The sequence below is a fragment of the Tympanuchus pallidicinctus genome, unplaced genomic scaffold (genome assembly GCF_026119805.1).
Source record: "Tympanuchus pallidicinctus isolate F22 unplaced genomic scaffold, pur_lepc_1.0 scaffold3, whole genome shotgun sequence".
Classification (NCBI taxonomy): Eukaryota; Metazoa; Chordata; class Aves; order Galliformes; family Phasianidae; genus Tympanuchus; species Tympanuchus pallidicinctus.
Genome location: NW_026294747.1, coordinates 63674695 through 63686947, shown reverse-complemented (window position 1 = coordinate 63686947; position 12253 = coordinate 63674695). Strand labels below are relative to the sequence as shown.

At 47.0% G+C, this 12253-nt stretch overlaps 1 protein-coding gene across 4 annotated transcripts in view; it reads left to right on the top strand.

Annotated features, from left to right (window-relative positions):
* Positions 1 to 12253, top strand: part of LOC128087323 (mitogen-activated protein kinase kinase kinase 3-like) — a 129309-nt gene that overhangs the window by 33102 nt on the left and 83954 nt on the right. For 3 of the 4 annotated variants that reach the window (XR_008209786.1, XM_052696750.1, XM_052696751.1), the window contains exons 4-6: positions 5000 to 5043; positions 6026 to 6125; positions 12040 to 12153. Coding sequence is in view for 3 of the 4 variants with exons in the window: in XM_052696750.1 (XP_052552710.1) it covers positions 5000 to 5043; positions 6026 to 6125; positions 12040 to 12153 (258 nt within the window). In the remaining variant the exon portion in view is untranslated. The remainder of the gene's footprint in view (positions 1 to 4999; positions 5044 to 6025; positions 6126 to 12039; positions 12154 to 12253) is intronic. The other variant, XM_052696752.1, reaches the window with a different exon arrangement.

Below are 12253 nucleotides of genomic sequence, written 5' to 3'. Positions count from 1 at the left end.
GTTTCACCTTGCCTGTTTTGGCACTGACTTGCATGCCACAAGGTAACACCCGGTGGAAATCCAACTGGGGAAAAGCTGTGTGCGCCAGGTAGGTGGTTTGAGATGAACGACCTGAAGTCCTTGATCTGTGGCATTGAGGGACGTGGTTGGTGGGCATGGTGGTAATGGGTTGATGGTTCAACTAGATGATCTTAGAGATCTTTTCCAACCTTTTCTGTGATTCTATGATTATTTTTTTTTTGCTGCTGTGTAAAGCAAAAATGTCTGTAACTGAGAGCTGTGAGCCCTCTAGACATCATCTATCTTCCCACTGGCCACTGAGCTGCTCACTTACTGCGCTTTCTTCTTCAGATGAAAAGAGCTTGTAAGGATCCAGGGGGACCAGGGTATCTCGTCACTCCCACCCACCAGGAGGACAATCCCAGACAAAACTCCTTCTGTTGGATTATTCTGAATAACCCAAAGCGCGTGGGGGTTCTGTGTGGATAATTCCTAATGACGTGAATTAGTCATCTCCTATTGTGGTTTAGGGACACGGTCCAGATGTCTGGCTTGTAACGAACGTCCCGTTGCTAAAAGCGAGGTTAAGCACAGGACTAATCCAAACAACATGCGTGTCGGGGAGGTGGAGAAGGGCCCCTTGGCCTGGCCCTGTGGTGCTGATTTCTCTCGACCAAAGCCAGAAATTGAGGAGAAAACCCACCATTTTGTGGCTTTACTGAAGAGTAACTGGGGCTCTGATGCTCGAATGCCACAGTGCTCTGTGGGGTTTTCTCATTGTTTCCTAAGCCAGCAAAGTAGAAAATGAAATAGGTGGAAAATAACCACTCTTCCAACCCTCCAGCATGCAGGAATGAGTCTTTTTTTATTGTCCCTATTTTACCCAGAAGGGACCCTGAGGCAAAGTAGGTGCCCCAAGGTGTCACGGGAAAGAGCAAAACTAGAATGACTCTCTTGTTTCATTGTTGGGTCAGAGCAGAACAGCATTTCTAATGGCAGCCATATGGCCCTGCATGATGGATGCCCTCATCCACCAGCATGGCATTGGACTCCATCCCAGCTCGGACTCATGTTCCCTATGTGGTCTCCTGTCTGGGTGGGAAGGGGCTGAGGGTGCTCAGCACAGCCTGCTCCTCCAAAACCATTTCCATTTTAGGCTTCAGTGCGTGTTTTGCCGCGCTATGTGTGCTTTTATTACAAACAGCAGTCGGCTCTTCGGGGATCTCTGCAGCGGATCATGATTCACTTCGTTTGGAAGCACTTTCTCCATTTTTCCGACATCTCATTTCATCCCGTCCAGCTCACTCCGGTTTTCCGGAGGGTTCTGCGGCCGCCTCTCATCTCATGTCTCCCACTGGACCCCTTCATGAGGGCCGTGCACAGGAGGCTTTCCCCTGCTGCCATGATGCCCCCCATTGCCACGGGCCCAGCGTGCGGCTGCAGCCCCCTTAGTGCTTCTCAGGGGCTGTGAGCTTTTTCTCTTTGTGAAATTGAAAGTTTTAAGGAAAGAGCTAAAAAATACTTTCTGGAAAGCCTGGGAAGATGGTGATGTGTTTGCTGCTGCAGCAGTGGCTTTGCTTTTCCATTCCTTTCCTAGGCAGATGACAAGAAAGAGTGAAAGACCAGCAGCCGTTTGTTAGCCGGGCTGGAGGAAATGCCAGCACAAGGGTGTCGGGGAAGAAATTATTCCAGAAACGAAAGGAATGGCTGTGGTATTTCCTCTCAGGGTCATCCCTGGTGTTGTTTGTCACAGCAGGGCCTCGAGGTGCCTTTTGAGTGCTCCCCTGTGCCACGTGTCGCACAGAAACATGGCACCCACAGGAGAGCAAAGCTTTACATCTTGGGTCTGGCACTGCTGTGCTTCACCATGGTGTCCCCTGGTGCTCCTTTATCTCTCTGAGCTTTCCAAGTTCTCCCTGAAGCCATAGCTGGCACCTTCTGTTGTGGCTCGGTGTTGAGGGCCAGTGCCTTACATTACAAGCTTACCTTTACCAGTGTCAATAACACACGTTCTTCTCAGACATCTCTGCCTGCACTGCTCCAACTGACGGCCTCTTGATCTCAGGCAGATGGAGGCCATCATTAACCACATTTGACACTGGGTAGCAGAGAGGCCTAGGCTGGGCCAGCAGTGTGGCTTGAGTTCTGCAAGTTGCTGTTGTCCCAATTCCTTACGAAATTGCAAAAATACTTGTATGTTGTGTTGAGATCCTTATGGAAAGATGCTACTTCTGCCTTCCTCTTCATCCCCCATTTGATGTGCATGCGGTTTTGCCCCAGCACTTGGCACTGCTCCACGTTCCCTGCGTGATCTAAAATGAGTTGCTCCGAACCAGATTTCCATGGGTGTGAAAAATCACAGCCTGCTCCAGCGTTTAGGAAGTGCTTTGCATCCTCTTGGGACTCTGTAGCACTTTGGGCACTGCCCTCTTTTTTTATTATTATTTTTTAAAGGAAAAAAGTACTTGGTGATGGTGATGAATTCAGCTTTAGCAATGAGTCAGAAACATGAGCAAGCCGTGGAAAGACTGCAAAATAAAACTGTAACCAACTTCTCAGAATATATATATATGCACATATATATTAATTTATGCTCTGTGTAATGTCTTTGTCCCTCCCCTATCCACATTTACACGCCTAGATCTGGGCTTCTTGGAGGGAGGTGAGAGGTTAATGGCTTTTATATTAGCCCAAAGAATTGTAATCCCATTAACAAATGCAGTGGTTTTCATTCCCTTGGTGCAGCCTGTGTGTTTGCTGCAGGGCTCAGACCCAGAGCAGAGCAACGTGGGGCAGCTGGCTTACTTTGTTGGCTTTGAGCCACAACACATCAGCCCTGTTGTTGATGTAGAAGAATAGGATGCAGCAGGGTCGTGGCTCTTTATTTTCCCCCTTTTTCTTCTCTCTCTGGAGCTTTAAACAAGCGTTATGATATTTTCCAGCCACAAGCTGTTTTCAAAACACTTATTTGTCTGCAAAATTTGTTTTGCTCAGCATAAGCACACAGTGTGCACTACCTCGATGTTCGGCGCAGCTTTCAGGTCTGTGCTGAAAGTGAAACCTGTGTTTGCAAGGGTTTCCTGCAGCGAGGCTGGAGCTGCGTGAGCTTTTCCCCTTGCACATCCTGCTCTTTTGTAAGGAGAAACCTCGAAAGTTCCTCGCCCTGATTTCTCTCTTCATTTAGAGAAGGACTCTGCAGAACTGCATGCTGTGAAGCCGTGCTGGCTGATTGCTTTCCAGCATCCAGGAGAGCTGAATTAGCCAAGTCCTTCAGATAAAATATATGAATGTTTTATTATTAAATAAAAAATGGCATAGAAAAGCCTATCTCTTTTTCTTTCCCTCTTCCTGAGAGATAATCAAAATTGGAATCCCACCCACGTTTGGCTGTCTCTACAGCCATAGATCTGAGTCTGTAGTGACTTGGATCTTCAGCAGTGGTCTGTTATGATCTTCTCTTCTTTTGAATTTTGGATTCTTTTAGACCTGCTGTGGTATTTTTTATGGTTTGGGCCTGGTGGTTGTAGAAGCAAACCTGGAGTTTGTCCAAATATTGTGGGTCTGGGGAGCTGGCTGCAAGCGCTGAAGTGCTGTAAGTGCATATAGCACTGCTGAAATGTCCCATTTTGTGACATGGATTCTTCCAGCTCTGCCAGGGAACGCAGCAAAGGCCACAAGCAGTGCTCTAAAGGATGTGTTTCAAGTGATGCAATGGGCTACCCTGCATCTGCCAGGGTTTTTAAGCTTTATTGACTGAGTTGCCTCTAGGCTCAACTTCCTGAACTTCAGTGGCTGTTTAAAAATAAACCTAAGAACACCCAGCCAGCTCATTTTCTTCATAAGAGACAAAGCTGTTTCGCTGCAGCTCTGCTTTCCCTCTGAGAATATGGAAAGTGTGCCTTCATGCACTGGAAATCCAGGGCTAGAGATAAGGCCCTTGCTCAGGAAGGGCTGTCACCCACCCAGACAGGGATTATCCATGGCACTGAGGGACCCAGTCCTCCTTGAGGTCACTCCTCTGAAGGAGATGGCGAGTGCTTTTTTTCTCCATGGGAGGAAAGCCACGGTTTGAGGAGGCTCTTGTGGGTTAGTGGGGCAGAGACGTGGGTAACTGAGGTGACTTAATGTGGTCTAGAATGTAAAGGGGCTTTTTATCTGCTTTGGATGCCATTGGAAAGTCACAGCACGAGCCAGAGGATCCTAAGGTATGCTTGGCCCAGGCTCAGTCTGAGAAGCTGAAGGAAAGAAAAAGCTCCTTGTGGTCTTAGAATAACTGGTAAATAAACACGGAGAAGATGGGAGAAGTGGCTTTTGCTAGTGACTGCATGGTTGCGTTCCCAGTCTGCCCACAGATCTTTGGAATTTCTTTGGATGAATCTGATGGTTTCTTTAGGGGTGAGCAGTAGGTCAGTTCAGGGTGCACGCTCACTTTGTAGGAAGCAGCGATGCCTGATGCACTTTGCATTTTGCATGCCCTAACAAAATAAGAATAGCAGCCATCCGCCCCAGCGCTGCTGGGTTTTAAAAGCCAAGGCTGTCTCTCTACTGCCATCAAAAGTTGCTTGCTTTTACTTTGTTCTCATTTCTTTGACCCAAGTGTTGATGTGTTCTGTAAGGTATCACCTGAGCTTTGCCCTTTTGGATTTTCAACAGAAAGCACTGGGCTAAATAAAGCCTCAGGGAGCACCACTGTGGGACAGACTGTCATATCAGACACTTATCTTGTTTATCCCTTTGATAATGGTGCCTCATTCTCAAATGAGCTCACAGCATTCGAAATTTCCCCGTTGTATTAATGTAGTTTATTAAAGTTACACAGATGAGAAAGTGTCATTTTCTTTTTAGAAGGCCTTCTTTTTGGGCAAGTTCACCTATTAGCAAAGCAATAGAGTTTTCCTATATATACAAGGCACCTAGCAGAGTTAGGGGAACTTCCCTGAGAATTACTGTGAGCTTTAGATGTGTCTGGGACCTGACTGTTTCCTGTTTTTTCTTTCAGCAGCGAAATGTCAGGATCAAGTTTGAATATGAAGGAGAGAAAAGGTATGTACCCAGCCCTGTCCCCATCTGTGCACAGGGACAAATTGCCCTTTTTACCCAGCATCATCCGACCGATTTCTGCCAGCTGCAGATGAGCTCACTGCAGGATTAAGTCCTGAAATCAATTACAAGTTTATATGCAAGAGCCTTGCCTCGTCACCCTGCTCACCAGAAGGACCTCTGGGGTTTGCATGCACTGAAAGTTCCAAGCTGGAAGTCATTAAATGCCCCTTACCAAAGACACAGGGTGCATGGTTGGATCCTTTTCTCTTTTCAGTTCTTGAGCCCTACTGAACCAGAGCTGAGCTGCAAGCCTACAGAATTGTGTCCTTTTAGTAGCAGCCTGCGACACTTACTTACGATAACCAGATTTTGGGCATGGGTCCCATAAAAATAGAGCTGGGTGTTAAAGCTTGCACACCCTTCCCTGCTTGACATTTTCATGGAATCACCTCTGCTTGATGCTTAGTGACCGTGGCAGGGCAGGATACAGAACTAGGAACTCATAGGCTGATGGTCAAGGTTGTATTTGAAATAAAATAAATAGTGTTAGTGTAGGGCTAAACTATACCTGCTGATATGTACCTGTGATGGTACAGGAGAGGCAGATTCACAGGATGCCAAATTGCATCGCTGTCTTTTCCATTCCCATTCCCTCTTCAGAACCACTTGCTGAAAGTGAAGGTGATAAATCACCCACTACTGCATGACCCAGGGGATTCTTCAGTGAAAAGCTGCTGTGCTTTCTTCTTTTCAACATGCAAACACAAGAGGGGGAGAAACAGAGGAGTTACACTAGAATTTTTGATAGAGTTCTTCGGCATAACAGATGAACAGCATTTGTGTGAATGTAAAAGCAAGGAGCAAGTTCTGTGCTTCATGGTAGAAGAGTACTAGTCCTTATTTCTGAATTGTCTGTCCAGTGCTGAATCCCACTGTGGTTTTACTAAACTGAAACTACTGTTCTGTTTATTTGCAAATGCAGGATCATCCAGTTTCCAAGACCAGTCAAATTCAAAGAAGTGGTGCAGAAAGTCACGGATGCTTTTGGACAGACGATGGACTTAGTCTGCATGAGCAATGAGGTATCTTCCCTTTATGGTTACAGGAGCATTTTAGGGTACCTGGCAGAGCTGAACAGTAATTCTTCTTAAGGCCATGATTTAGTGTTTCACAACTACGTGATGAAAAGTAATCTTACTCTGTGGCTTCCAACTACTAGGCAAACAAGAGCTGTTGCCCAGACGTAGCTCAGTTGTATTCTCTGACTCCAAACCAGGCTTTTGCTTTCTTGAAATGATTTCAGTCAAGGCTTATTAAATGATGACCTACATACATTGTCCTTTCCTCCAGACAAAAAAACAAAACCAACCTCAAAACAGGGAGGAACGAAGTAACTGAGATGATGGAGACATTGTCAATTCAGCTGCACAGCTGAGATGTTTCTCCATGAACAGTTTGGGCAGTGAGACCAACTTTCAGAGCACTTCTGGCTGGTAAGAGCACACATGGGGCAGAGAAGAGAGCAGCTGAGACCAGATGACTTTCATGAGAGCCACACAGAGCGATTCTAGACCATGTGTTTGGGTTGGATGTGAAGCCTCCTCATCCTGGGAGCAGTTTGAGGAGCATGCTGAAGTCTGGAGTGTGAGGGACAGCACTACTAAACCAGCATACTTTCATCCAGCACTGATTTTATTTCACCTAGAAAAGGCAGAACTATCTGCAGTTTGTTTCTGTGGTTAGGTCAGCGGTGAAATCACTGCTGGTTTCTCTAGCAGGTTCTGTCACTGCATTCTAATGGCCAAGAAACCTTCCCTCTGCAATGTGTTTTAAAACTTTAAAACTACTTTAAGTTGAAGGAGGGAAGGTGTAGGTTGGATATCAGGCAGAAATTCTTTACAGAGAGAGTGGTGAGGAGCTGGAACAGCTGCCCAGAGAGGCTGTGGATGCCCCATCCATCCCTGGAGGTGTTCAGGGCCAGGTTGGATGGGGCTCTGGGCAGCCTGGGCTGGTATTGAATGGGGAGGTTGGTGGCCCTGCCTGTGGCAGGGGGTTGGAGATTCCTGATCCTTCAGGTCCCTTCCAACCTGAGCCATTCTATGATTCATATGACAGATAGGCACCATTCCTTCTGGATCTGTCTCGATAGCTCACTTCTTGAAGAATTAATTGCAAATGCATAAGAACCTTTCATTGAAATACAAGGGAGGCTGTGAAGAGAGCTTTTTCTTTCCTTTTCTTTTTCCTTTTTTTTTTTTTTTTTTGCTTTTTTTTTTTCTGGGAGATTAGAGCCAGTGAAAGTTCCTATTCTGTATTAATAGATACCTCACGATACCAAAGCATCCTTTGGGCTTTAGCTTTGAATGTAGTCTGGTTTCTAATCTTGGGCATTCTCTGCCAGCCCTCCTGGGAAAAGCCTGCCATTGAATTCTTCAGGAATGACTCACTTCATTCCAGGTTTCTTTCCATTGGAAGAGGAATTTTTTTCCAACAATAGCAAATAGAAGCTTAAATAATGCATTTTATTCCACGTCAGAGACTATTCTTGGGTTTGTGGTGAGCACATAACAGGACCATGAGCTTGGGGTACTCCTTCGTAGGGATGAGGAAGAACTTTAGTGTTGTTGTTTTATATACATAAGAATTCCTCTTTTTGAGGACCTACACCTTTGGGAGCAGTAGCAATTTAGGGTTGTTGTACAAACTACCAACAGACAAAAATGACCTTTGGGGAGATGAGCTGTATGTCCACATGGTGCCCCCCAGGATCTGGCTCGCAGCATGCTCTGGGCCATGATTTTAATTGCATGACTGCAAGTCTGTGAGATAGCTCGATCACAGACATATTTCAGTGACATTTCACTCTTTTCTCAGCAACTCTTCATTGCTGTTTAATGTTTGTCCTGCCACAGAACCTTGCAGAGTGTAATTACACTGAAGGCAGCCCAGTAAGTGGCAGTCAGTGTCCTAGGGAAGCCAAGATTGGTGAGATGAGCATGCCAGAAGGGTGGAGCAGGGGCACACATGAATCACATCCTGGTGGGACCATGGAATCAACGAGTTTGGGCTGGCAGAGATAAGAGCAGGGCCTGGCTGTGGGTGTACAGCATGGGGCATGTCTGCATGTTAGTGCTAGGCTGGGCTTGTCTTTCTGATGGGCAGGCCAGCAAAGTCTTGCCTGTGGGCAGCATGGTGCAGTGACTTACAGAAAGCTGGCTGTGTTGTAGCTTGAAGGAGCGTCTTCTACAGCAAATTCTGTCTGAATTTCATCTGCGTGCACTGCTGTCCAGTTGCTCCAAGTGTAACTAAGTCATCTGCCCCACGTCCATCACCAGCTTGGGAACTGAACCTTGGTGAGCCACCAGTTTCCCCCTGACCTCCCTTTGCGTGTCACTTCTGAGGCAGAGGCAATTTCACATCATCATTTCAGGAGGTTAAGGAGAGTTAAAGCCTAGGGAAATGGTAGAAGCTCTGTTATGGGGAAGGAGGATTGTTTTAAAGTGTATTTAACAAACATTTGTCAAGAATTGTTGATGCCAGTTGGTCTGGCACTGGGCAGGAAGATGAACTAATTGACCTCTCAGATTTTTCCCCAGCCCCATTTCCTACTATTCTTTGGCTCTCTGCAGTGTCTTAGCAGTGAGTTCTCGCAATGCAGCTGCAGTTGGTGAAAATTCACCCTTTGAACTCACTTTCTTAGTCTGCAAGGGATTGACCACCAAGCCCTATACTGTAACATTGGGTTCCAGTGGAACCGTTTATAAGCAAGAAAAAACTCTAAAAGCTGCATTAGGAATTTTGTGTAGGTGAATTTTGCTGTCTGTAGCTGCTCATTCTATAGGCAGAATAAACACAGGTTTGCTCTGGTTCTTGCTGCCATGGTTCTGTGTGGATCTGTATTTAGTTTCATGCCTAGTAGGTATCTGCTCCTGTTATCCATATGTGCCACAATCTGGAAGCCAAATGGAGCAAAATCTACTTGCCAGATATGGGCAATAGATAAAGCCAAGCTAAATACTGGCCCCAATCCCTGTTCCAGGAGGGCACTTTCTGCCTGATACTTTTGGCTTCTCTCAAGCAGGCATGCAAATGTGTTAATGTTGTGATACTGGAGTGAGATGGAGTGACCTGCAGAACATTTTGTTCAGAGCAGCAGCTGAGGGATTGCAGTTCTGAACTCTTGTGAGCAGCTCATTAAAGGGATGGGTGAGAATTGGGACTATACTTACAGTTCAGAGCTGAATTCTGCTTGTGGATAAAATGAGGGGGAGCAGGTCTCCAACATTTTCATTTCTGTTTGGGGAAGTAGAGAAGCTTTTCTGCTTGATGCATCTATGGGACCCTTGTGAGCTTCAAGAGAATTAAGCAGAATACTGAGAGAATATCCTTTAGGTTCTGCTGCTTAAGGAAACAGGCTGTCTCAGGACATCTGTGTGGAATTTGGAGGCACATTCAGTACCATTTCTGCCTATGGTCTGCTGTGACCATAAGTGATTCGTAAGGATCTCCAAGTTCTACCATGGTCTAACCATTTACCCAGTGGACCTTCTGAAAGCGCTGAATGGTTGATATCTATCATAGATTCAATTTGAGTTGGAAGGGACCCCTAAAGGCCATTTAGTCCAACCTCCCTGCAATGTGCATGAGGTGCTCAGAGCCCTGTCTGGCCGGACCTGGGGTGTCTCCAGGATTGGGGCATCCACTGCCTCCCCAGACAACAGGTGCCAGTGCTGATGGGCAATTCCTTTCATTCACATCCCAGTCTGGCAATTTGTTTCCAGGCTGGTTTATTCGTTCCAGCCCAGACAAAGACTTGCTCTCTGTTAGCCCCCCAGTTGGCTAGTTGCTTGCTCAACAAATAAGGATCATCTTCTCTTCCTGAACTTTGCCCCATCTGGTTTGATTGAGGCCTCAAGTCTCATTCTACATCCAAAGCATTTTCAAGAGTTCCTCTTAGAGTCCTTTCCTGACAAATAACGTAATGGTTTTTACAGACAAAAGCTGCATAGCCTGATCATCCATCTCCCTGGATAAATGTTCTCAGAGCTTTGCTTTAAGGTCTTCTCTGACTTTTTGTAGAAATGTGTCAACCATGTTTGCATACCTTACACCAGAACAGCACTCCTGGCTCAGCCTGAAGTTTGTTGCTTAGATATCTTTTGGAAACTGGTCTTGTCTCTCCTCAGCAATGACCATTGCTGCCATTACATTGGAACTGGCAGCTTCTTCTTCTACTCTGGATCCAATTTCTGCCTATCTGACTCTTTTGTGCATGCTGTAGGGTTCCTGAACATTTGATTTGGGACCGAAAACTGCACTGGCAGGTTACATAAAACTAAGGTATTGCATTGCCACAGCCCCTTTCCAGATCTGGATTTTGCCATCTTGAGGATGAGTGCCTAAGCTCAGGAACCACTCCGGTCCACAGCTGCTGCAGCTTGGCTCTGTTGGTAGAAGGACAACCTTAAGCCTAATGTTCAGCATCAAAAACACGGGGCTTGTATATGGTCCTGTTCCTTAACTGCAATGTGGAGATGAAAGAGGATGTTCATTTCATACAGGAGAAATTTGATCTAAATCATGAGGTGTTCACACACAACACACACCGAAAATGAAGTTTGGCAGGCTCAGGTTGTGGTCCCTGGGTGGAGAAGGTAACTGTAGCAGTTTCCTGAGATGAAACCTTGTCTCCTTTGGACAGGGCCTTCCCTTGACCTGGTCATCCCCACAGCCCCAGTGCACACTGTCTGAGGTGTATTTACCTACAGGCTGACAGCCAAACCCCTGGTGACACCCTGGGATCAAAAAGGGAGACACAGACAGCTTTTGAGTGCCTTTCTCTTGGGCAGTTGATCCAAGGAGTGTTTGTGGTGTGAACTCTTATCACCCAGAGAGCTTTTTGAAGTGGGGGGCTATAGCTCCCAGTCAGGCCAGTGAGGCTTTACTGGGATCTGTGGCCGCCCGGTCCCTTTGGTAGGCAGAACTGCTGTGTACATTGGCACAGGCAAGAGTATCCCATGCTCTGCTGGCTGGAGATGGTGCCAGTGCCCTAGGCAACCTACAGAGGCTGAGGCTTGGTTTTTATGATCTTAGGCAGAGTGCCCCAGGAAGGAGGGCAAATAGTTGTGTTTTTCATCTCAGCCCAAGGCAGCAGAAGGCTGCAAAACCCCCTCTGAAGTGCAGCTGTGGTGGGTGCTGGACGCTTTGCAGTCCATCTGCAGGACATGGTACACCACACAGCAATGTCAGGGGGCCTTGTGACCTCTGGAGATGAGAGGGTGGTAGCCTGCCCCATACCAAGCAAACAGCAGGACTTTTGGCTGCCGTATAGACAGGGCACTGTCTGGCTCTCTACTCTGCTTACTTTGTCAAGAAATTGCCCCGCTGGGTGTCCATGTGGCTCTTGCAGTGAAGGCAATGCTCACCTTTTGTACTGGAGGAGCTGAGGCTCTGATTTGGGAATGACCTGATTTCACAGCCTGCAGCAGGAGGGAGGCTGCTGGGATCTCCCACAAGAGATGCAATGATTACAGCTCACTGCTTTCCTGGAGCACCATTGCACGGCTGTCTTCCAGGGAGGAAACCCAGGCTCTTCAAAGCCTGGAACACACGGGGCGGATCTGGCATGGGGTAGCTGCAGGCCTTGCCTCGAATTCCAGGTCAGAGCAGCCCCGGAAAAGCAGGCAGCAAGCCTAAGGATTCAGCTCAGCCCACTCCTCTGACCACTAGCTGAATTTGTGATGTGACCTTTAACCTTTCTCTTCGCAGATGTTTTTTATTGTGATTTTTTGCGTCCATTCCATAATAGATGAGAACTTGGAAGAACAAGCAGAGCTCAGCAAGCTGGGGGTGTGGGGGCCCTTGTTTTCCATCCGCTTTCTCAGGTTCCTCCCTCGCCCCCCGATTCCCAAGCTGCTCACCGTGAGGATCTGCCTTCCTTTGTTTAGCCAGTTGTGTGACACTGCTGTGCTCCGGTGTTTGTTCAATCCCTTCCAGCTCCTGATCCCACTGAAATCCCAGGAAGACTTGGACAAAGCGATGGAACAGTTGGAGCTGAGCCCTTCCCTGAAGAGCCTGCGGATCCTTGTGAGCGCTCCAAAGAAAGCGAATGTGAGCTGTTCACCTTCTCTGCTCTTTTGTGTTCAGACTTAGCTGCCTTGTTGTTGAGCTGGAGAGTGGAAATGAGTCTCCTGATGGTTCAGGAGGATCA